The following is a 24,303-nucleotide window of genomic DNA, read 5'->3' on the forward strand; positions in this document are numbered from 1 at the left end:
CAGGTGTAATTTGTATGTTTCACTCCTCTTTCTGTACATCTCAAAATACTGTTGTTTCTGAACTTTTTCTCAACTTTGTTTTCTCTCAGATTGAAACTCTCACAGAGAGAAAACCTTGTATTTGCTTCAGGAAGGAAAGTTGTCAGATCAGCCTGCACATTTAGTCCCTAAGTCCTTAATTCCCTGCAGAAAACTTGAGTTCGGGTTTTCCCTTCTATACTGATGAGGACAGCGTAAGCAGGCCTGAGATGCAGTGTTTTATAGATGCTTTGTTAGGGAAGGCCTAGAGTTCAGACTGTGCTCTTTACTGCATTTATGTTGTGTTGCTGATGCTTAAAAATCCCCCAGAAGAATCTTAAAATGCTTGTAGAATTGACATGTATTTGAAATCTAAACTGTTTTTGTTTTGTCAGCATTCTGAATGTCAAAATCCAAGGAGAATTTAACCTTTGTTCACCTCTCTACTGTAAATTTGTCTTGAGAAGGGCTGTTCAAATGCAGTGAGATGGGGTAAGCTGCCCTTCTGGTGAGGTCATGTGTACTTTAATGCCTCCAGTAAAGTAATAAATAGGCTGTGAATGCTCTCTTCTTGTGCACCAGTCTATTTGAGGAGCTATTTCCTCCTGCTCAGGAAGCATTCAGAGGAGCTGTAGAGATGTAGGTGGAGTTCAGGTAAGGAACACAGGTTTCTGCAAGCCTTAGTGTCAGGTCTGCTAGCACAAAGTAGCAAGGTCAGGAGTTGTATAATAAAGTAACTTAAAATTTGTTTTGTGTGTTTTTTAGATTGGACTATGAGAAGCAGGCCCTTTACATAATCTGCTAAAAAAATTAAGTAGGGGAGTAATGAAAGCTTAGAGAATAACGCTGACATTGCACATCGTTTATCGTGTCTTAATGCAACTTAAGCTGCTGTTGGCAGTGAAGTGCAAAAATGTGCTCAAAGAAGTCAAAAGCACATGTAAGAAAGTGCGTAGAGTTAGAACAAAAATATGCTTGACCTACCTAAGAAAGAATTTTTGTTTCAGATAAAGCCTTAATTACAGCGTTAAAATCTTGGACATGTGTGCGCATCAGGTACAGCTCCACTATAGAAATGCACCCAACTGCACCACAACACTGGCAGTTTGAGCATCTGCTTAGAGCATGCTCATTCACCCTTTCTTCAGGTCCAGGATAAAGCAGTGTAGCCACCACACACGTGTAATGTGCCCCTGGGCAGCTGCAGTGGGCAGTTCTGCCTGGAGTACCCAGTCCCTGGTCCGTCAGCTCTGCCTGGCAGCGGGAGGTGTGAGCACCAAACATGGGCCAGGTATTGCGAATTGAGCTCAGGCGTCTGGCTGACTGTACTTCTCTGATGTGCTTTGTCTAGAAATGGAGCGTCTACTGTTGTCACTGCCATTTTTGGAGGCATTCTTCAAAATGAAGTCAACTGCCTAATATGTGGGACTGAATCTAGAAAGTTTGACCCGTTCCTAGGTAAGGTGCCTCTAGTGTTCCAAGTAACGTGTGACTTGGAGCAGAAAAATAAATCTGAAGCTTGATATCTTTAGATGTCACATGGCAGACCCAGAGTTTCAACCTGAAAAGACCAGGCATTGTTCTGTTCAGCCCTAATTTTGTTTTTTAAATCTTTGCTTTTCTAGACCTTTCGCTAGATATTCCAAGTCAGTTCAGAAATAAACGTACTAAAAACCAAGAGAGTGGACCAATGTGCACGCTACGAGGTAAGAGAGCTTGGCTAACGAAATCATCCCCAGCCTAAGGGGTTTTCTTTCTAGTCAGAGTATTTCTAATGTATTTCACTCTTCCCAACCACTCAGCTGCAGTGTTGCCTATGGGTATTTGCTAGGGCACTGTCCTTGGAAGCATGGGCCCGTGCCCACAGTGAGGGTGGCTCTTGGGGGTTCTACATTTAAATCACATCAGTGCAGTTCAGCAGGTTGGGCAGCAGTGCTGGTACTGACCTTGGTTTTTACAGGATGTTAATTTTTACAGATTTGTGAATATACTTGCTGAAAAATCAAGAAATATTCAACAAAACCCTGTTGTTGTGTCTGTTCACTTTGTATTTAAAGCCAAACAAGCTTTAAAAGTTGAATATTTAATGTTAGTAATTTATCTTTGTTTGAAAGCAGCTGTGCTGAATGTTGGATGGAATCTTGTTTGAAAGAGGGAGAGTTTGTGAATGCCTGTTTTATTCTTTCAAACTACTTCTAACTGCTTTCAGGCACAGGGAATGTTGCATGTTGTAACATATTGTATTAAAACATTATTACACAGCTTTTTTGCTGCTTAGTAGGCTATGACTAGAACGACTGCAGCAGATGAGCACACTTTCATTGCTGTATTTGTTGTATTTCATGTTACAAAGGATGTATCTGCTTTTTTTAGATTGTCTTCGCAGTTTTACAGACCTGGAAGAACTTGATGAGACAGAGCTGTATATGTGTCACAAATGCAAAAAGAAACAGAAGTCCACCAAAAAATTCTGGATTCAGAAACTACCAAAGGTTTGCATATGCATGAGAAGTAACTGTGTGACAAAATGTCAAAGCAAATACTGGCTCAGCCAAGACCTCCCCCTCCCTCTGACTATTGCAGTGTCCAGCACTGAGTTCAGCCCCCTCCTCTAACACACCTTTTGTAATTGTCCCTCTGAAGGTGCTATGCTTACACTTGAAACGTTTTCACTGGACAGCATATCTGAGAAACAAGGTTGATACCTATGTTGAGTTTCCCTTGCGAGGCCTAGACATGAAATGCTACTTGCTAGAGGTAAGAAGACTTACTGATGCTTCCTGCAGGAATTGTTCCATGACATGTCTTTATTACAAATTACAATGCGTGCTGTTGAGATTTGAGTTTTCGGTTTTTCCTTCCACAGCCTGAAAACAGTGGCCCGGAGAGCTGCCTGTATGACCTTGTGGCTGTGGTTGTGCATCATGGCTCAGGGTGAGTACATGGAGCTAGCCTGTCCTCCTGGCACACACCTTCTCCTACTGAGGTACATGCAGAGTTAATGAAGGGCTTTCTGTCCCTAGGGAATGTAATTTAACTGGGGGAAGTAAGCTGTAGTTCATAAACTGGCAGGGAGCTGAGCTGAATTAATTTAGATAGATCCAACAGAGTCAGTTCTGTGAATGCCCCATGGCAGCCTTTGTGGTTAATGACTATATGTGTGAGATGAAAATAGGTCTAGTGCCTCTACAAATGAAAAGCCTTAAACCAAGAGGAGGAGTCAGGAGGCCTTCCAGAAATTAATGCCTTATTTTGAAATGCTTACTACAAAACAGGAATCTTTTTTCCTCTTTTATTCATGTTGGAAGGTATATTTGCATTTGTACTACAGAAGTGTGTGTGAATGGTTGGAACAACTGTGGCCCAAATATGGGCTGCTGGGCATATTTTGAAGTAAAGTTACCGGGAGCCTTTTAACTTTTCCCAGCCCTGGACAGATCTGTTGAGAGTAACAGTAGTAGGGACAGGAGAATGTGTTCTTGTAAAACTTGGATTTGGAGAACTTTGAGCCCCACAGCTCAAAAAGGGAACCAGCTGCTGTGGAGGGCTGTGAGTATCTTCCTTCCTCAGGCTGCTGGCAGCCCCTGAGCCCCAAGAGAAGGTGCCTCAGTGAGGTGTGTGTGTCCCTGACCGTTGTCCCTCTCCCTGCCCCGACAGCGTTGGCTCAGGCCATTACACGGCGTACGCGGCGCATGAGGGCCGCTGGTTCCACTTCAACGACAGTACTGTAACCCTGACCGACGAGGAGACCGTGGGCAAGGCCAAGGCCTACATCCTCTTCTACGTGGAGCGGCAAGCCAAGCCTGGAGCAGAGAAACTTTAATACCTCCTTTGCATTCTTACTTATCAAGTTCACCGGACAAACATTTCCATTTTTCCATAAATACTTGATCCAAGACTTATTAATTTCATTGTGCACTTTTCAATTTCCTCTTGTGGGTTTTAGTTTTGTTTTGTCAATGGTAGCATTTGACTTACTGAACTTGGACACAAACTAACTTTTTTTTTAGTTATACCAGAAAACCTCAGCAGATTTTGATTTGCTGCTTTAGCTGTGATAACTCAATTTTTATATATATAGTTTCATGAAATAGTTATTTGACTTTTTTATATTAATGTTTTCAGTTCTCACTTTCTAAAGGCACATTTACATCAACTTTCTGTCCTCCATACAAGAAAGATAAATGTGCTTCTGATCATGAAGCGCAATACAACTTTGTGCTGTTCTCAGTGCTGTTACGTAGATATGATTTAATCTCTTTAAATCAAGGAATTGTTTGCACGTACTATTTCCCCTTGTGCAAGAAACTTACAGTGACCTCTGACCAATCATTCTTTGTCTGCAGAAGAGAGGTGATGTGGCATCATTAACTAGACCAGGTCATTGCTGCTATATTGGTGTGTATTCAGGCTGCTGACTTTCAGGAATCATTGTAAATGAACAGTTGGTTCAACTGTATCAATACTGCAGTTGAATTCAAGTAATGCTCTGCCCCCACCCCCTTCAAATTTAAAACAATTACCTTAAAATTACCTGCCTAAATTATGTTGAGATATGTGATTTTTTTTTTTTAACCGAACCTGAATTGCATTAGACATCTCTTGGTTTAGACTGTCATCCTGAAATTTGACCGTGAACACTTGCTTGAAAATTTGGGAGACTTCCTGGCAGTAGAATCCCAAGTAGAACCCCTTTGTTCCTGGTGGGAATTGGAAGTACAGCCCCAGGGGCTGGGGTTTGTGAGAACAGGCTTAGGTCTAAATGCAGCTCTGCTACATGCCTGCAGCTCACTTGGAAGCAGGAGGAGGCAGATGGTGTTTGAGGTGCTTTATATGGAATTGTTCTATCAGTTCAAATCAAACTCAAGGGAGGATGCTCAAGTCTCTCACAGCAGAGCCCTCAGAGGGGAGGAGCTGAGCCACGTGCTTGTGACTGGAGCAGGCTCAGGGAGCTCCTGTGGCCATTTACACACTGGCCCAGGCTTTTGTTTAGTCTCTAGGTGAACACTGGAGGCATGGTGCAGGTTCTAAAACCTGGCTCTGTAATGGAGAAAGACCATGCTAAAACAAACCCCCAACTGGTTTTAGCTCTACTGCTGAAGAGTAGAAGGCAGCTGATATGATGGAAAAGGCAGTCAGAAAAACCACTACTACAAAAGCAAGAAATCTGACAGAAAACATGAAATTTGACAAATGTTGCATTTCAGATCTGTTCCCCCAGTCCATCCTTTCTAGCTGGCTCCCTTGTGCCAAGCAAGGAGCTGGACACTCCTGAAAGCTCAGTAAGAGGAGAATACAGTTCATGGAGCGTCCTACCACCAAACAGCAGCTTTTAGTTGTGTTAACAGAAAAATGCAATTGTCTGAAAATACATCTGGAATTCCAGATGTGAAACCCATTTTAATTAATGCCTCTGAAGGACACGATGGGGGGGGGGGCTGGAGTGGAGCTCAGAGCAGCCTGGGGCAGAGGGACTGCACAGCAGTGCATTGCCCTGGGGTCCTGCTGGCTGTACAGGGTAAAGACACATCACAGTCGTGTTTGGTACAGTGTCATTCTTGAGAGCTTTGCAACAGCACCTTAAACCAGGAAAGGGAGAAATTGGCTTAATCTAGAACTGCAGAAATCATTCAGCATAGTTAATGGGGTGTGAATGTGTACACAGGTTAAGACTACAGAGTTACTATTTGATACAGTGACATACATAAGGATGTCTTAAGTTGAACAATAAATAGAACTTGTCATTGCTTTAAATTAGATAGTTTGTCACCTTCCATTCCTTGCAGGCAGAGCCCTTCTTCTAACCAACAAGAATAGGTTGCTGATATTTAAACAGGAAGAAAATGGGACAGGTAAAGCATTGTACCACATTCCTGCCCTTCCTGCTGCTCACAGGGAGCTGCATAGATAGCACCTATAGCTGCATTGTCTCTGCATCCTGCTTGGACTGGATTCGTTTAGAATTTACCTGTGAGAATGCCAAGCTTAAAATACACAAACTAGCTCTGGGCCAGCAGCAGTTTAACTTAAAATAGTCAGGTGTATGCAGTGTTCTTGCAAAACAGTGATGTAAATGTGCCTTTTTGTATTTTAAGAAATTTAAATTTGTAATCTTCAGCAACATTCACTTATTTTAATCAACTTCTACTCGTCAGTAATTGTTTGGGTCAGAATTACATTCTCACTTGAGCATTTTCTTTGTCCTACTTGCTCTGTCCCATGCAGCTCCTGGGCAGTGGTGTCTCCAGCACGGCTGCATGGGGCCAGCCTGGGATCACGATGCAATCACAGCAGGCTGTCCTTGCAGCAGGTGCTGATCTGGACTCAGCCATATGCTTTGCTGGAACAAGTACACATTGTAAATCCTTTCCTAATTTAACTTTCTCCCACTGCAAACCCAGATGGACAGTATGAACAGTTTGTTGTGGCAACACAAGTATTTCTCTTCCTGGTGGAGAACTTTGCTTATCCACTGTATTCTATTCAGTGTGGTGTCAAAAGAAAAAAAAGTAACTGAGCACTGAACCAGTAACATATACTGCACCTGGCCTAGTATTACATTTTTAACCTGGCTTGTATATCCTATATTTATCTACTAGCTTGTGGGGGGGGGGGGGAATATCTCTTTCATTTAAGCCAAATGTTTCTTTTCTACTTACTGCTGATCATAGTACACTAGCTGGCAAGAATTTTTCTTCTTGCTTGAGACTGCACTGCAAGCAGCAGCTGCTCTCTACACTTCAAAGACTTGCATATTTTTCACCAAAATGTGTCCAATCAAAGGTTGTCCTTTTGTCAGTAATTGTTTAGCCACGTACACAACTGGAGCCAAGATTTATGTCAGTCAAAACTGCAAAATGTCCAGTTCCCAAATGTCAGCAAGAGAGGAGAGTTTAAAACTTTGAGACAGGCAGAGACAGTAGACTTGTATCAAAAGCAGGAGGCCATTTATGAGGATTTTGCTAAATCAATGGGAAGTGTAACACATGGTGTTCAGAAGTTCCCCCAGCAATGTTTCATTACCAGTGTGTCTGTGTCCTACTGATGAGGTAATGGGCACCTTGACAACTGATTCCAACATGCTTTAGGATATTCTCAAGTACTGTAGTGCCATACTTGTAATTGTTTACCATTAAAACCTTGTGTGTAATTTTCAGTGAGGATTACTGACTGTGCTCATCTTGTGTGTTTCTGGAGCATTTCCAGGATGAATGTGAATTATATCTCATCAGACAGTGTGTTTATGGAAAATGTGCCATTAAAGTGTCTCCTTTCCTTAGAAAATGAAACTTCTCTTGTCCTTCTGCAGGCTTGCAGACCAACACTGGTGTAAGTCCTCTGAACACAAATGGCAGAGTATTGTACCTTCTTCTGGGGAAAACAAAATAAAGCAACTGCAGTGTTCCTAACTCTGTAACACCTCTACCACACTTAGTGTCTAACCCCAAAGATGACCTGCCGTTCCATTTTCATGGGCCTTGTCATCCAACTGCTGTTAATTTTTATGTCAGATTGTGGTGTGTCCCCTCTGTCTGGCAAGAGTTCATCCTAACATCCTTGTCATTCAATTTTGCTGGATGGTTGATGTGTTAATTTTTTTAAATAATATTTTTAAAAATAGTATTCCTGTATGTATAACTCTGAGAAGTCTCAACTGTTTAAGCCTGCTCAAGAAGGTAAGAGAGAGTTGAAAATGCTAATGTGAGAATGAGGAACAACATCTCAGGCACACCATTTCAGCTGCTGTTTTCCTGTGACTGCCTTACCTGGTATATGTGAAATCTTCTTGTCCCTTTCATGGCTTCATAAAGCACTCGTGGCACTGTCCAGAGCCTGTTTCTGAGGTGGGAGGAGGAACATCAATCTCCTTATCATTTCAAGAAAAAGATTAAATAACACAGGATATTAAACCGAAAAGGCTGGCAACTGTTAAACACAGCTTACTGTATATAGTAAGAAGTTACTAACTAAAGAATGAAGCAAAACAAATTGCCATTTCTTTGTGTATGCCAGCTGTGTTCAGACACACAGGTTAGTCAAGCACTTCCTCGAGCTAAGAAGCTACAATTGTTACAGACTGCAAATAAATTTCAGATCTTGTTTTTCAGAGTTGAATTTTAAACTGCATTCTCAGGGTAAGAAGGAAAAGGTATAAAATTGGGTCCCACTGATCCTTGTCCTGTATTAAAACACTCCTAATTAAAATGCCATAGGTACATAAAGTCTCCCAACTCCTATCTGTGTGCAGGCCATATGAAAAACTCCCCCAGTGCTGTTTGCTGTTACTTTCTATGGATTTGTTCAATGTATTTATTCTCTTATAGGCAGAAATAGTCACCAGGCAGAAGGTAACTATAAAATACCTTCAGCTCAAGCATTTTTGCTTCACAAGCAGGAAAGTTGAAGGGATGCTTACTGCTTTTCATTTCAACCTGTCCTTGCTGTAGCTTTACTTTTCTTCTAGGAGCAACTTTCTGCTACACTTTCTCCCATTACTGTACAACAAATACTTTTACCTAGAAAACCACTTTCATATCTCCTTTTTCCACCAAAGGGTGGAAAAAAGGTTTCTATGGTAACAGAACTAAGCCTGCAAAACCAGAACAGCCCAACTTGTAAAATTCAAGCCAATGGAAGACATCTACTAAAAGCACAAACCCACAAGGAACTAAACATAGCCTCACTGTTTCCATGCGTGGCTGCCTCTGTGTCATTGCTTCCCTCCTGCAGAAGGTGGGGACACAGCCAGCTTTGTTTATAGAAGCACAGCTCAGCCTCAAATAACAGCGGGCAGGAAACTGCCCCTACCTCTGAGGCTTGTAAACTGAACTGCAGACTGTGTGCACACTTCAAGGTACCCAGAGAATGTTTCAGCTCCTTTTAAAAAACTCTGGAAGTTCCATTATCCATGTAACAATCCTTGAACATGAACCAAATGTGCAACTTCAGAAAATCAATGAACAAATAGAGACTAAAAGTGTTGTACTCTGCAAAACCAAACTGCTGCTCAGAAAGCAAAATCTCCCAAATGGGAAGCACTGACAGAGATATGCGTGGCAGTTGTAGCTACAGCCCCACTCCCCTCTCCAGCAACTCGGAACAAGAGCTTCACTTAGCTTCAGGAGAGTCTATAAGGGGGGGAAAAAAAAAAATCCCTTTTAAGGAAGCATTTCATGAGTGTCAAGTTGTACATGCCCACTCCATTCCCTTGGACAAAGGGAAGCACAAGCTGCATACATGGTTCTTTTCCTTTCTCTGTTCTGAGCTTCTGCACCAGTTGTTAGCCAAAAATAAACCCCATTCCACAACCATATATGTGCAACAACCTCCTAGTGAGTGCAAGCCCCCTCCAGCACTGCTGTTACTCCATGAGGCCAAGAGACTCTGCCACTGCTGCGGGGCTATGCACATAACCCAGCTCAACCGGGAATGCCTTTTGCATCTCTTTTCCTTTCTGGACAAAAACAGTAGGAAAAATTTAGCAGAAACATGTCACAAGTTGCTAGAAGTGTTTCAGGATCCTTTACTGTGGTCTTTGTTGCACTTTCATTCTCCAGTGGAACTAAAGAAGGATAATTTCTTCCTGGGACCTGCTTTAAAATACTTATCCATCTGCTGGTATTCAGAGAGTGTCAAGGTGTGTAACATTGAGGACTGGATGAAAAAAAGTTTCCAGAAAGACTTCTGTAACAGGCATGAGAACACTGTCAGTGATTTTTTACTAGACGTTTGCAACAGGTACGTTCTGTGGGTGTGAGTGTGCAGTAACTGCCTTGAGTGAAGTGAGAATTATTTCAAATACTACATAGCACCTGCCTGAAATGAAGTACATGAGTGCTTTGCCTTAACAATTTTAGTGTAATATTAAGTTCATTTTATAGTGGCAATAGTGTATATACTTCATGTAGACTTTCCTTAAGCCTACTTTTTCCTTCTTTTTTTCTAAGAATTGGTAATTAATACAGGGAAGTGCACTCCTGCCTCCCACATTGCTGCTCAGCTGAACTGCACCATTCTGGCAGTGTCTGGGGGGTGCCTGGAGCAGAATCCTGATTTCTAACAGTGAACACACCTCATAACAACCACGTTGTTCATTAAACATGTTACTAAATGCCAGCTTTAATTCAGTCTAAGAAATAAATATTGCTGTTACACTAACGTTTAAACTTTTAGCTGCTTCTGAACTACAGTAAGGGAAGAGAAATGCCACCATGGAAAAGCAGCTCTGGGTGCACGGCTTTTCTTGTAACAGCTCTGCTGCTGCAAGGCAGCTCTGAGGAAAGAGCAGAGCAGTTACAGGAGGAGGCTCTCTGGGCTAGAGCCAGTCCTGCTCTATGTGTGGGTAACACCAGGGCTGGCCCTGGTCCCAGAGCAGAGCCCAAGGGCCAGGGCAGTGCCTCCCCTGACACAGGGTCCTGTGCCACAGCCAGCCCTCAGCTTTGGAACAACCACCAAAAAAAGCCAACAAATTATGTGATACTGACAGGAGAGAGTGTCTTGGTGAGAGCCAACAGCAGTGCAATCTCAAAACAAGGACTGAACGGCAGCTTCAAAACAGGGATTAAATTGCAAGTACCAAATTTCTGAACTGTTCTAGAACAATTGATAAAAATCTGATTAAGGAGGGATCAGCACACCTGTGGCTACAACGGGTCCTGCCCCTTTTTGCGGCAACCTATTGAAAGCATTCCCAGTCAAACAAAATTCCTAACATTGTGTACAAAGGAAAATGCAAATTAAATATCCAGCTTTTCTCCCTGAGTTTGAAGTGGTTTTATTCTGTTAGAGCCTTTCTTGCTCCTGCCAGCTTTTTTCTCCAACTGCTCATTAACAGAAAAGAGTTAAAAGAAAAAAATTCTGTCTAGAGGTCTCACAAGAGCAACGTTACCACAGATGCTCTATTTAGCTGAACAGGTGGATGCTGAACTGCCACTGCCTGGAGAGGGGGCTGAGCCAGGAGCCAAACACGGCACAGGTTTGCAGGCTGCTGCACAGGAGCCTGCTGAGCTCAGCAGCTGCTCCAGGACAGTCCTGGGCATCATCAACACCTCACTGGGGACAGGCCTTTCCTGTACTTCCTCAGGGCTACCCAAGCAGCAAGAAAAAGCTTTTTTCATTTGCTGCATCATTGTTTGTAACAACAGAGTTACCAGTTTCAGTGATTCAAAGCAAAGTTTAAGAGCTGTGTGGGGTTCAAACATCAACACTCTTTAGGAAGCAGCTAGCACCTATTGAGTAAACTGAAGGAGAAAAAATATATCCATAATTCCTGCAAATGAAGAGTGGGAGTGCCTTACTTGCTCATGCTCAGCATGTCTGCATAGCAGTCCTCCACTTCATCCTGAAATAAATCTCCTCTCTACTGGGTCTCAGCACCATCCAACTCCTTAAGAGAAAACAGTGCAGCCACAGCTTAAATAGGCTTCCACATCCCCCTGTGCACTCTGCCAGCTGAGCTGGAGATGTTGCTACCAACAGAAAAAGCAAAGGAGGCAAGCTTTGCCTTTAGTAAAGCTGAACATTAAGATTTACATATGCACTCACCTACTTGTGCCTTGTTGCCCCTCCTGATGAAGAGGAGGCATTTTTTCAGCCTTCATATTTATTCTTGATGCTATTTGGTTCTCCAAGCTCTGTGATTTATTTCTCCCACCTCACCTGTCACCATCCTGCTTTCAGATGTCCAAATCTGCTGTCTCTGACCCTCTCTGGATGTGGCCACGTTACAGATGACTGCATTTTGCAGGTTCTCAAGAACTGCCCAAACCTGAAGAGCCTCAAACTGGAGAACTGTGTGCGGATCACTGACCACACACTGGAGGCAGTGACCCTCCATGGGGCATCACTGCGAACGCTCCACGTGGATTTCTGCCGCAACATAACACAAGCTGGACTAGAGAGAGTCAGGCAGAAGTGTCCTTCAGTAATGCTGAGAGCAGAGAGAAGTGCTAACATGATCCCAGACAGTAAGCCAGAAAAAAAGCTTGAAAAAGCATCAAGAAAATTGGTTCAGCTCTAAGTGCAGTAAAATAATCAGTGTGGGTATTTTACCTCACTCTGGTAGCAATGAACTGTGGCTACTTTCCTGGGCTCTGGTCAAGTCCAAACAAATGGTTGTTTTGTAAAGGGTATACTGGGAAAAGGCATGCATCTCCTCCTGGTCAGGCTTAAGGACAAAAACATTTGTTCTCTGTTATTCCTTGAAACTGGAAAACCTTGCATTGCTGTCACAAAATGCCTGACCTGCTGAAAACTGCAGTTCTGGTACCCTCCTGTTGCAGATGCACCTCACTCAGAAGAGGGAAGCAGCAATGTGTTTATTGAGGCCAAATAATTTGATGAGTTCAATAAATTTTATGGATGTTTTAAGAAAGTTTAACAGTAGTTTGACAAGTGCAGTAAGTTTGATGGCAAGGTTCACCTGACTGCATGGAAGAAACACACAGAGTAAACTGAGGCAGAGTGACTCACTCAGGGACCTGAGAACACAAACATTAAGGAAAAGCTTCCCACTGAGTCACAAGGTTCAGACTGGAGACTTCTTATGTAATAGCAAGGGCATAAAGCCACAGCAGAGAGAGCCTGAGTCACTGTAGGATTTTCACAAATTTCAGGGCAAGAGTGATTAACAAACTTCTGTTAAAGGGTATATCCAGACAGTCGTTCCATCCACTAAGGGGAATAACCACTCCCTGAAAGGTCTTTCTAGCAAAAGCAGAGTGCTGACCACCAGCACTGCCTCAGTGATTAACAGCGGTAGCTAATTTACCAGGCTTTTTTATTAAATGAGGGAAGCATGGATTCAAGGCACACAAAACACAGTTTGAACCTCTGTATGATGTACTTACATCATATAACACACACCAAGTTATTTTGTAAAGCTGACATTAAAGGAAGTGCAATACAAACAAATGCTAGTTCAGAGAACTAACCCACAAGAAAAGACAGTGACTAACAGCCTGTAGCTTTAAATGCTAAATTAGGAACACACCACAGGCCAGCTCTATATGAACACCCATTTCTCACTGCAAAGTACAAAACCAGTAACTATTTTCATCCCAAAGCACAAGGCTGTCCCTTTCCTATAACGCTGCACTACTACCTAGAAGTGAAACTTTTTTTTACATGCTTTTGATGCTATGCCACCACCTACAAAATCTGACACCAGAGGACTTTACAGCTCTCAACATAACTGAATGTACTTACTTCTCCTTCCCATCCTGGTTAATTGATCCACAGATATCCTTGGTACTCTCTAATTTGGCTGAGCTAAGAAATAAATGACAGCATTACAGCAACTTTGTCAAACAATGCTTCAATTCTAGAGGAAATGATCAGTATGAGCATCCGTAAGAAACGATCACCCAGAAAACCAATGAGGAAAATAAATTATTGCATCTTCATTACATAGAGATATTTAACAGCATGACACTGTAAAACTGGTATTTCATTAACTCATTCCTAAAGTTTAAGTAGGGCCCTTATACACCACAAAGTAAGGAGAAAACTGGAAGTGTGGACAAGGACAAACAGCAATCCTCAGCCAGCACTGACAGCTTGGAAAGGACATTGCTGAGCTGAACAAACTTACTGTGATGTGGAAATTGGGAAGCTGACACAACTCGTACCTTGGATACACAACACCAGTTCCACACACTGCTGACAAGCCAAAACAAGGTAGGAATTTATACAGTCACAGCAGTAAGCAAAGACCTCCTCGTGCAACCAGCTCTCCCAGCACTCTGTGGTGGAAGACACGTCTCTGTAGGTGTAACAGGAACAGATTTTCAAGTAACTACGAGATATAAAAGCACATTTGCATCTGTCTACGTATTACTTAAGCGTTTTTGCCAGTTTTCTACAAGGACTGTGGGGGGCAGGGTATTTTGTGGGGTGTGTGGTTTGTTTGGGTTTTTAGTTTTCTTTTATAGAGCTAAAAAGGGTCTTGAAACACTCCCTACTTGGTTTCTTTGACTATTTGTATAGAAATGCTCTAACTTGTTACTTTGCTCTTCCCCTCCTTGAATGGTGATATTTGTTCATGACATGGTAAAGTCTGAACAGGATTGTGTTGATATATTTTCTCAGCATCAATAATGAATTTTCTTACTTCACAATCCAATCTGAAGTTTGAGTATAGAAAATGATAACATTTTTCTTAGGTATTATACTACTAATAATACCACACTAATAATTATACCATACTTAGGGTATTATGGAAGGATGGAAACACGTCTGTGGTTTTAGTTCCAAGCCATTAAAGTTCCATCAAGCAAAATCCTTTAAATAACATCCTCTCATTTCAGTGTCAACTGCCTCTAAAAAGATCTTCATTATCCAGGAAGCCAACTGCATGGTCCATATAAAACTGCCATATTTAGGCACTGTTCTATTACTTTCTGAGCTGATTGAAACAGGCTGACAAATCGGTGCCACTAAGTCAGACACATCACTGAGGTGTAGAAGGCAGTAATACAGGACTTAATACAGCAGTTTCCCCATTTATTTATATACTGTATTTTTTACCTATTACACCTATAAATTTAGGCCAAGATGTGACTAGACATCCCCACAACACAGTGATGGGACACCAAAAATCTCAGTCCAATTTGGAATCTAATACACAATGAGGCAGGAAACCAAGTCTGCATGATTTCAGAGGCCTGAGACCCTCCTTCCCCTCAAACTGCTGATCCCCCTCAAATGTTTCACATTGCACTGCGGTCCTTTCATCACAGCTAAAAATCTTTAGCCTTTTTCAGGAGCCAACAACTAGTCCTAACTGAGAGAACTTCACCAGATAAAACCCAGATTTGCACATTTTTACAGCTTATCCCTCCCTTTGAGCACTGTCAGCTGGCAGCAATACAGCAGCTCAGTCTCAGACAACCAGAAAATTTCCCAGTCAGTCCTTGCTAACGTACAACAAACACAGGAGAGAAAACAACAGAAATTTCTACCCTACACTCCAGACTCAGATGGACCAGTCTTGCCCCACATGAGATGACACTAACAAACATTTTCACCAGCCCTCAGTCCCTACAGCATCTTCCCAAAGAGTTCAGGGAGGAAGAGGCTGGGGGACAATGGGGGCAGAGCAGCTCTGACTCACCTGGGGACAAACTCTCCCCTGTTCCTTCACCCAGGTCAGTCCTGCTCTGAACACCAAGCAGCATTTGGAGCTTGACATCAATGATGTCTTTTATAGAGACAATGGGCAATCATCTATTGCCCAGCACTTTCCTAAGGCACAGAGCAGGGATTTCTTTGTGCAGTACATCGCTGCCCTAACCAAACAGGAACATCAATCACAGTGTAAGCCAAACCATGCTGATCATAATAATCACTGCAACAAAATGAGACCAAAGGCAGAGCTAAAAATGTGAATAAAATCCACAGCTTCAACTACTACCCTGTCAATTCCATTTTAATTTTTTCATACTCTGAGCAGGAATCAACTACATCAATGTGTCTATTAAAAAATATTACTATTTTGCTCAAAAGATTTAAAGTTTTCTGAATCAAGGTGGCAGCATGTTGTTACTGCCAACAACTACTCTGGAGGAGCAAAATGTTTAAACAAAAAGCAAGAAGGAACCAAGCACAACATGAACTTGTATTGCAGCATAAGGAATGAACAGCAGTACACCTGAACAAAGCAGGGCCTCAGGCCAAGAGAATGCAGAGCATGGGGTTACACAGCAGAGTCCGGCAGGATAAACATTTTAAGATGCTTCAAATGTCACACCCTGTCTAAACACTGTAAGACTATAATTTCCTGAAACAAAATACAAAAGTATGAAGACTGAGTAAACCAACCACAGTTCACAAATGCATACAAGCAACCAATTCTTGAATTTGCTTTATTTTTCTCTGCATAAGGAACCCTGCACAGGCAATTCAAATTAAAACAAAATAAATATGTGAATATTCATGTAAAACTGTCCTGGCTAATGAACAATTATACACAATGTACAACTCTTCATGTTCACTGGGAGGGCTTACAAATGTACTATTCCCAACAAAAATGCACCAAAATGTCTCCATGCAAGCTTATCAAAAGTGACCAAAAAAGGAGAAAAAACTTACCAATCATACTTTTTTGTTTTGTTTTTCCTTTTTTCTTTTTTTTCAATCACAAAAAAATAAAAACATCTAATTTTTGTTACATTTAGAGTAACTAAAATGTGGCCACCATCTATTAACATGTGGTTTTATGCTCCTAAAACATCTATGGTTACTGTAAAATTATGTCAACGATGAATTGGACTTGGGGCACTATTTGTAGTAAAAGGAAGATGACTTTGTTCACAGAATGTTAATAATCTGTGTCTGAGCCCTCTGCATTGTCCACATTCCGGGAGAGCATGTAATTGTCCATGTCTATAGACCTGCAATTATTGATTGCATAGCGCAAACGCTCTGCCATGATTAGTTGACTGGAGTAAGGTGGGAGCCTCAGTTGAAAGAAACAAGTCTGTGAGGTAGGCAAGCTGTCGTAAGGCTGTGGAAATGGATAAAAGGTGAGACACTGGTAAGTTGTGAATGAAGTTAAAAATGCAACATATCCACATTTCATTGCTCCTTCCCTCCCTTGACTTTATCATTTGCATACTCTATCTCAAATTCTTTTTAAGCAGCAGACTAACCTCCCTTGTTTACAGCATTTGTTTCATCCTTGTTTCAAGTATATCTAAAACTACTGTATCACTTACTCTGTAAATAACTCAACCCACTACTGGAATTCAGCCTTTTGGAAAGCTGATTACACTGCTGTTCAGCAGCCCACTGCAAGATACCAAACAATGTTCAAATTACATACCATAGTGTGCCTTAACATAAGGCAATCTGAGAGACACCTAACCAAAGATGACAGACAAACCACTGTTAGCTGAGATTTTGTCAAGTTTTTGGTTCACGTTGTTCACAGAAAACGTGCTTTCACTGCACAAAACCCCAAAGTAATTCCAAATGAATGCACCCTGTACGTAAAATAATACACTGTAAACTCACTGCAGTGGCTTTAAAACATTAAGAGTTCACTAGTGGTCATATGTTGCCACTTACAAGAAATTAAAAACAGAATGAAAATTACTAAATGAAGAGAGATTAGAACAGTTACAGTAGACAAAGGTTTGTTTCTTGTCTTGATCTCTAGTCACCAATTGCACCAATGAAATTAAGATGTAATTCATGCAGCCTATATCCTTCTACACAACCAAAATGTTTGAGTTAATTAATTCAGAGCATATCCTATCCCATACTTTTTCTGTAAATTTACAATTATGGAAATTGTCTCCTAGTGCCAAAGCACAGACTGTACTAGAGAGCAAATAACAATAACAATAATAATAACAAAAATGTGTCTTACCCTATCAACCTTCATTATTTGGAATCGCTGAGAGATATCAGCTGTGTTGGCTGGCAATCGAGATCTTCCTGACACAAACCTCATGAAAAGAACTCTCTCCTCGTTTGAAAATTCTTCCAGGGTGTGCCAGAACCACTGCACCAGCTGATGCTGCTCATCAACTTCTCTGTATCGAACAACCTTCTTCAGAACCTCAACTGATATCTCTGGCATTCCACAGACCATTTGCTCCAACTGCTTAGCAGTCAGAAGGGACAGCAAAGGAACGGGAACAATCCAAGACATTCCTTCCCTGACAGCAGCCACCTATTGGCCAAAAATGGGAGAGATGTTTGAAGTGCCTGATCTCTGTCACTGCCTGGACCATCCAAAAAAAAAGTAACTTCCCAGCTAAGAAATGGCATTGAGATACAGAATTACCAGTATCTGCCAAATACAGCTTCCTACACACACAGCCCCTGCAAGGGCTGTATTGTTTCTCAAAATCCTGGAGAATATTACAGCTATTTTTAACTGTAATTGAACATTAACCAACATGTTCTGATCCAAAACAGAACTACTTAAAAAAAATTACAAGCTGGCAGCACAAATAATGATGGCTAAACCAAGAAACTGTGTAAATACAGAAAAGGCTTTGTTCCAGCTCAGATGTATGGTGAGAATGCTGTACTTGTTCTGCAAGACTTAGGATTTGGTACCTCTGATGAGGAAGCTGTTTTCTAACGCAGATAATATCACACAGACATCTTTACCTTGAAATTAGAATACTGCTTTCACAAGGGTCACTACTCAAATGACAACATACACAGAACTATGCAAATAGGTAATGAGCACTTCCCACAACATACCATGAAATATTTGCAGGATTTGTGGTACAACAAAAGAGAAACAGTTTCAAGTTAAACAAATGATTGTCAGTAATATTTACTTTAGCCAGTCTCTGTGTTGTTCACATGCCCAGTTACAGTACCCAGCATGCAAAATCGCAGGTTTTTTTCTCAATTGGGGCTACTCAGATGGAAAACCAGCTCTGATTTCTAATGCTCTTTTGCCAACTGAACAATTACTGAGGAAGAAACAGCACTACATTTTAAAAAAGAGCCAGAACAGTTTGTGGGTGAAGAAAAGACATGGAGACCCAGAAAGATACAGAAAGCCAAGCTTTTCTTACCACAGAATAAACTGTAATGGAAATAGGCACAAATTGCCCCCTGCTCCCACTAACAACAGGGCCGGGCCACAACGAGGTTCTTACCTGCCGGTCCATTTCATGGAGTCTGTACTCAATTGCCCTCTCCACATACTCTTTCCTGTTTGAAAAGGTAAGTGGGATACTGTTCCCTCCAGGGATTATGGGAACCATTTTACCATCAGCACTTTGGCCAACGAAAGAATCTAAAGGAATCATCTGTTATGCGAAACAGGAAAAGCACAAGTCACTCCAGTGATCCAAGTACAGCATTTTACTATAAGTCACCTAGAACTATGTATAGTAAGATCACAGACTATTCTAAACACACACAAAGTGCTTGTTATCGCAAGAATGGAGATTGAAATTACATAAATACTGATGTGAAGGTCAATCTGATAAAGTAATTGCTTTCAAAATAAACCTAAAAGTGCAGACTTTCTGATCTTACCTCATGGAAATTTTCTTCCGTAATCCCACTGTCTTCAATGTGAAGAATGCTGTTGAGGGTCTGCACATAGAGCAGATCTACCTCCTCCAAATCCTCTAAGATGAGTGGGATACAACAAAGTTGCTTCCAGACCATTGGAGCCAAATGAAGATCTAATGGCTTTTTCGTACGAATAGCTACACCCATGAGAATGCCCAAGAACTTAAACTGCATCAGATGCTCATCTAAACATGCTGAAGGGTTAAAGAGAAACCTGAAGGGACAAAGAAGCAGTGAAAAGAGTATTATTTCTATGCTACTTATTAGAAGCAAAAGAGAAAACATTTCTAAGTACGAAACAGTAACTGCCAGCACACTTAACAGCAAGGCCTGCCCAAGTAAGATTATTATCTTTAGCTGTTAAAACACTGGAGGGCTGAGGGAGGCAGAACTCCTGAGCACAAAGCCTGGCATCTTGATGTTACTCTGAATTCTACCATCACCAATCCAGCAAGCCCATGTGAAAACCATGCCCTCCCTCCACAATGAAATAATATCACAACCTGAAGGAAAAAATATACTAGAGACAATCATGAAGTCTCATCATTTGGTACAAAAGAGTCAGTAGAAGATTTTGATTTTCACCCACTACCATCTGCAATAAAAGCAAGTCCTGGACAACTTACCTATCCCTATTGTAGCCTACTTCAGCTGTAGCATTTGGGGAAGGAATAAGCAGGTCTACTATTCCAGTTTCCAGTTCCTTAAAAATTAACAAGAAAAAAGCATTCTTAGAAAGAGGGAAAGCAAACCTATGACAGAACTATCAAGACATTATAGCATTACAAGACAAGAGTATTTCACTACAGTGATGATTACTCGTTACAAATTAATACGAAACACTGAGAGAAAGTAAATGGCAGAATCAATGGCATGATGATTTTAAGTAATAAAGACATGTTTATTTCAAGACCTGACTTCATGTCAGACTATAATGTTTTTTTTCCTGGGACTGGACTGGGATACATTACTAAAACATGTTTCCAAAATACTCACAGACGTACCTGACACATTTCTGTAATGGTGTCATCAAACACTCCACCTGCATCATCAGCTCCTTCTCCAACCAGTTTCACTTTCCAGGCACGGGAGGGTAAGCGAAGGTCTGATGCATTCAGCTTTACCACTTGCCTTGCTATCTGTACAAAAATCGGCTTGCACTTCCGACCCCTTTGAGGGAAAGGGACACAGCCAGAAATGTAACTCATAATTATGTAAAGGCTACTGATTATTGTTAACTTGATCAACAAAGCTCTACAGAGAGAGCTCAGAATGCCAAAACAGAAGGAAATGCATAAATATCAGTATTCACAGGCCTGTGAAAGCAGCACTGACCTGGTGGATATCCTTTTCACAGTGATCTGGGGCCCATAGTTCTTGCCCTGCACCATGGTTTTGCCTATGGAGCGCACCATGGGCAGGGTGTACACCCGTGGTGCCAGCAAGGGCCTCAGCTGTCCCTGCACTATTCCCCACGTTCCAGCATTGTAATGAGATGTACTGTTCTGCAATAAAACAGGAATGAGAACAAACGTATCAATAAAGGATATTCATTCCATTCTTTGCAGAATAAAACCCTTCATAGCAATGACTGGCACTTCAATGTTTCAGGAAACAGATCAGCACTTTTTGGTATTAATTTTGAGGCTAGTAAGCTTTTGGAAACCAGAACACTGACATGTCAGTGATAGCATAAGTGAGAATGTAAAGCAATACCTTCACGAAGTTTGCTTTATTCCGGAATTATTTATTTAAAATTTTTTTTTACCAAAAGAATTACAGAGCCTATTACTAAGGTCCATCCAGATCGGGTAGATATACTGTTCTACTCTCTACTAGAACAACACAGCCAAGTCAGTTTTTTCAAAAGGAATTTTACCTGGTTATTGGGACTGAGGTTAAGTAATCTCCATGAAGAGTACATGAGGTCAGAAAAATGGTACAACAGTCTCAGCCTCGCTCTTACTGTATGAATGCTCACTTCTTTCAGTGCCCCATACTGGGGTGGAATGGCATCAGGTAAACCAAGCTGCAAAGGCACCGAAACACCTGCCACAGAAACAGAAACAAAGCACTGTTTGAGAAAGGGGATCTGTATTGCTTTGCCTGGGACGAAGCTGATTTTCCTCGCACTAGCTTCCACAGTGCTCAGCTGCCTACTGGGGTTAAATCACAACAGAAGCCAAACTGAGAGTAAGATAATTGGGATATCATAAAAAACAAAGTATGGATATAAAACAAAACCACTTTTGTCCCAAATGTTCAGAAATTCTTGTTGCACTCACACCCCAGGAGACACCAAGACTAAAGAAAAGGCTGCACAAGATCTCAGTTGCTCACCTGGAGCTCGAGGTGGGACAGGGGGAGCTGTCCAGGCAGCGCTGTGGCAGCGGCCAGCTGAGATTTGCCGCACGTTCTTCCCCTGCAGCACCGTTACCAGCGTGGGCTCTCTCACGTGGTTGGTGTGGCCCAGCCCCAGCTGACAAAAGGGAACAATCAACAACTGATGATATTTCTAAAACTCTCCAAGCAAAAAGTGAGAGAAGATGGTAAAAAATGGTATTTCTTTACAGCATATACTGTGAAAAAGAATATTTACCATATACATATATTTTTTCATCTTTTATTTTTGACAGGATACTGCATCTGCACCTAACGGGAGCAACAGATCCAGGTATCAAAGAGACCTGAAAACAGCTGGAGACTTCTGGAAAAATCTTTCCCAGACTGAGGAACTGATCCATGTTGCTAAGTCCTGTATTGCAGTCTTTCATACACAGACAACAAAGCTCCTACATTTCCTCTGTGCTATTTAAACGCCATTTTTGTTCTAGCATGTACTGACTAAAAAAAAAAAAAAAAAAAAAAATCACTCCTTTCAAAAGGTTCATTTATATTTTCATTACGAAAAGCATCTAAAAAGTTCACAGATCTGACTGACACCAACCATAAGTTTTTTCATGTTGAAAGAATTGAAGACAGCTCAATAATTAGGAGAAAATCTGCAATTTTTTAAAACGCTTGGATTAATTTGGGTAGCATGTTCTGAGTGCTTTCCCAAACTGCTACCACGAAAGAGCACAGAGAGTAAACAAGAAAATAATGGAAATTGACTAAAACACAACCATGCTGAATGGCGAAGGAGAAGCATGACAATAAAAGCTTTCTTTTCCACCAAAAGGAAGCTATGCCAGGCACATGTGTCAAGTACAGTGAGAGGCTCCCGGAGGTCAGGAGCAGAGGCAACAGGACGTACCTGGCCTTCAGAATTGCTGCCCCAGGCATACACGTCCCCTGTGGAGGACAGGGCCAGCGTGTGCTCGGCTCCCACAGCGATGTCCTCGATGAAGATCCCGGCCAGCACTGGTACCTGCTGCGGCCGGTTGTGGTTGCGGGCACGGCCCTCAGGCAGACCGATCAGGCGATCTGCAAGGGCAAGCACAAGGCTCCAGGGGCAAGCAACACTCAGGGGGTATTTCACTACAGGCACAAGTAGGGGAGGGGCAGAAATCAATTCTGTACAGTCCTGGGACTGGGACGCAAAGGTAACCCTTTAGGGAAAAAGGGCGTGGGTATTTCCTGCAAAGCAGTGTTGCCTCCAGTGCTCATTTATACTGCTAAAGCTGTCACGTCCATGTTCAGTCTGAAACAAGACCAAATTCTACTAAACCACGACCTCTAGATCTACATGTATGGGTTGGTAACGAACGTGAATTAACTGACTTGAGAGGCTTCCGCATGTTTCATTCAGTGCACATGGAAATCCTCCCACCCAGACTGTTAAACGTGAGTAGGTATGTGCTTAAGTAGACAATGTAAACTTTGAAGTTTTTCGATATGTGAAATTCAATGAAGTTTTAGGAAAATGCTCTTCAAAAAGTAAAGTAGTAAAATGAAAGGTTGTTCTGAGATCAAACGAGACAGAGCTACGAATCTGGATTTTAGGTGCATGTTAAAATTACATTGTTGAAGTTTCCAAATTTAGATTAGATCAGCATGTGTCTAAAAAGTAGCATTAGGTCAGTCTTAGAAATATATTTTAATATTCTTCATTTTCACTTGCAATATATACACAAGCTTTATAGATGGAAATGTCCAAAAAGCAGATTATCTTACCTTGGCCAAAAGTATAAACGTGACCATCTTTCGTCAGTGCAACAGAGAACTGAGTTCCACAGGCAACTTTTTTTATTCCAATTCCACAAAGAATATCCACTTTCTATGGGGTAAAGTGAAATGAAAACCAGCTATAGTATTACAAGGACATAAACAGATAGCAAACATGAATTTAATCTGTAACTCCTGCTTCCAGAAAAGAAATTTTCTTATTCCCACTGTGCAGCACACATATTGTAGGATCATTTTAATTAACACTTGGAAATAAATACAGGGAACATAAACAGATGTTTTCTTCAATGAATTAACGCCTTATTCTATGTACAGTGATTCAAAATACTTTCTTTTGTTCTGGGAAGGAGGTGGAGTGGCATGGGAAGAAGTAGATGGGTGTGCAAGCAACCTTCTCCCCACTTTCCAAAAGAAGAAATCTCTCTTCTCTAAGATAAACCTCAGATTTTCACTGTTTGTACTGCTACTGAGATACAGTCACCATGATTTACATGAAATTCTTCAGAGTACTAGGCTCAGCATAATATGCCATCAGAATTACTTGTGCCAGGTTGTATAACATCAGCATGGAATGAATAACAACTTCTGGAAATCCCACTCTCAACACTGTGCAACACCTTTAACAGCACGGAAAGTTTATGCAAAGAATCATTTCCGCAGTAATCTAACCTGTGGTGAGGACTTTGCAGTGGAATTTCCCAAACCAAGTTTACCATAATCTCCATCTCCAAAAGCCCAAACCATTGAGCCATCTGTTGACACAGCCACAGTGTGATTGAGACCACAGGCCACCTGGGGAGAGAAATAATGTTATCACCACTGCTTTTGCTGACTTACTAACTCAAACATACCAACTACCTTTAAGAAGAAATATTGTGTTTTAAAAATAACTATCCCTGTAAAACCACTAAAACTTCCATTGTTTATTAGAGTGTTTTAAATACACTTAGGACCACAGTAGTATTTTTTCAACACTTGCTTCCTCTTAGCTCATAGAACCAAAGGATAGTACTATGCCACACGTGTTCCTTGCTTAAAAATACAGAAAATCTCATGAATTTGTGCTTAAAAATGCCTAAACTGTGAAATGTTAAAATCACGGCCAGT

The 24,303-nt window shown here is 41.4% G+C and overlaps 3 protein-coding genes across 15 annotated transcripts in view; 2 read left to right on the forward strand and 1 right to left on the reverse strand.

Moving 5' to 3' along the window:
• USP3 (ubiquitin specific peptidase 3) overlaps positions 1 to 7,174 on the forward strand; it is a 40,691-nt gene extending 33,517 nt beyond the window's left edge. For both annotated transcript variants that reach the window (XM_042039528.1, XM_042039529.1), the window contains exons 10-15: positions 1,370 to 1,476; positions 1,644 to 1,724; positions 2,392 to 2,510; positions 2,662 to 2,775; positions 2,885 to 2,952; positions 3,676 to 7,174. In XM_042039528.1, the coding sequence (XP_041895462.1) occupies positions 1,370 to 1,476; positions 1,644 to 1,724; positions 2,392 to 2,510; positions 2,662 to 2,775; positions 2,885 to 2,952; positions 3,676 to 3,841 (655 nt within the window). In that variant the 3' untranslated portion in view covers positions 3,842 to 7,174. The remainder of the gene's footprint in view (positions 1 to 1,369; positions 1,477 to 1,643; positions 1,725 to 2,391; positions 2,511 to 2,661; positions 2,776 to 2,884; positions 2,953 to 3,675) is intronic.
• A 362-nt stretch (positions 7,175 to 7,536) lies between these two features.
• On the forward strand, positions 7,537 to 12,397 carry FBXL22 (F-box and leucine rich repeat protein 22). The gene is made up of 2 exons (XM_042039538.1): positions 7,537 to 9,756; positions 11,698 to 12,397. The coding sequence occupies exons 1-2, from the start codon at positions 9,047 to 9,049 to the stop codon at positions 12,035 to 12,037; spliced, it is 1,050 nt and encodes a 349-aa protein (XP_041895472.1). The 5' UTR covers positions 7,537 to 9,046; the 3' UTR covers positions 12,038 to 12,397.
• Positions 12,398 to 15,854: 3,457 nt separating this feature from the next.
• Positions 15,855 to 24,303, reverse strand: part of HERC1 (HECT and RLD domain containing E3 ubiquitin protein ligase family member 1) — a 102,454-nt gene continuing 94,005 nt past the window's right edge. For all 12 annotated transcript variants that reach the window (XM_042039509.1, XM_042039508.1, XM_042039516.1 and 9 more), the window contains 12 exons: positions 23,866 to 23,988; positions 23,185 to 23,287; positions 22,325 to 22,494; positions 21,409 to 21,547; positions 20,948 to 21,117; positions 20,404 to 20,573; positions 20,073 to 20,238; positions 19,695 to 19,771; positions 19,030 to 19,282; positions 18,645 to 18,797; positions 17,390 to 17,695; positions 15,855 to 16,522 (listed from right to left, as the gene is read on the reverse strand). In XM_042039509.1, coding sequence (XP_041895443.1) covers positions 16,337 to 16,522; positions 17,390 to 17,695; positions 18,645 to 18,797; positions 19,030 to 19,282; positions 19,695 to 19,771; positions 20,073 to 20,238; positions 20,404 to 20,573; positions 20,948 to 21,117; positions 21,409 to 21,547; positions 22,325 to 22,494; positions 23,185 to 23,287; positions 23,866 to 23,988 — 2,016 coding nt within the window. In that variant the 3' untranslated portion in view covers positions 15,855 to 16,336. The remainder of the gene's footprint in view (positions 16,523 to 17,389; positions 17,696 to 18,644; positions 18,798 to 19,029; positions 19,283 to 19,694; positions 19,772 to 20,072; positions 20,239 to 20,403; positions 20,574 to 20,947; positions 21,118 to 21,408; positions 21,548 to 22,324; positions 22,495 to 23,184; positions 23,288 to 23,865; positions 23,989 to 24,303) is intronic.

Source organism: Corvus kubaryi, unplaced genomic scaffold, assembly GCF_017639235.1.
Source record: "Corvus kubaryi isolate FWS band 111438036 unplaced genomic scaffold, C.kubaryi_AGA036_p1.0 37394, whole genome shotgun sequence".
Taxonomy (NCBI): domain Eukaryota; kingdom Metazoa; phylum Chordata; class Aves; order Passeriformes; family Corvidae; genus Corvus; species Corvus kubaryi.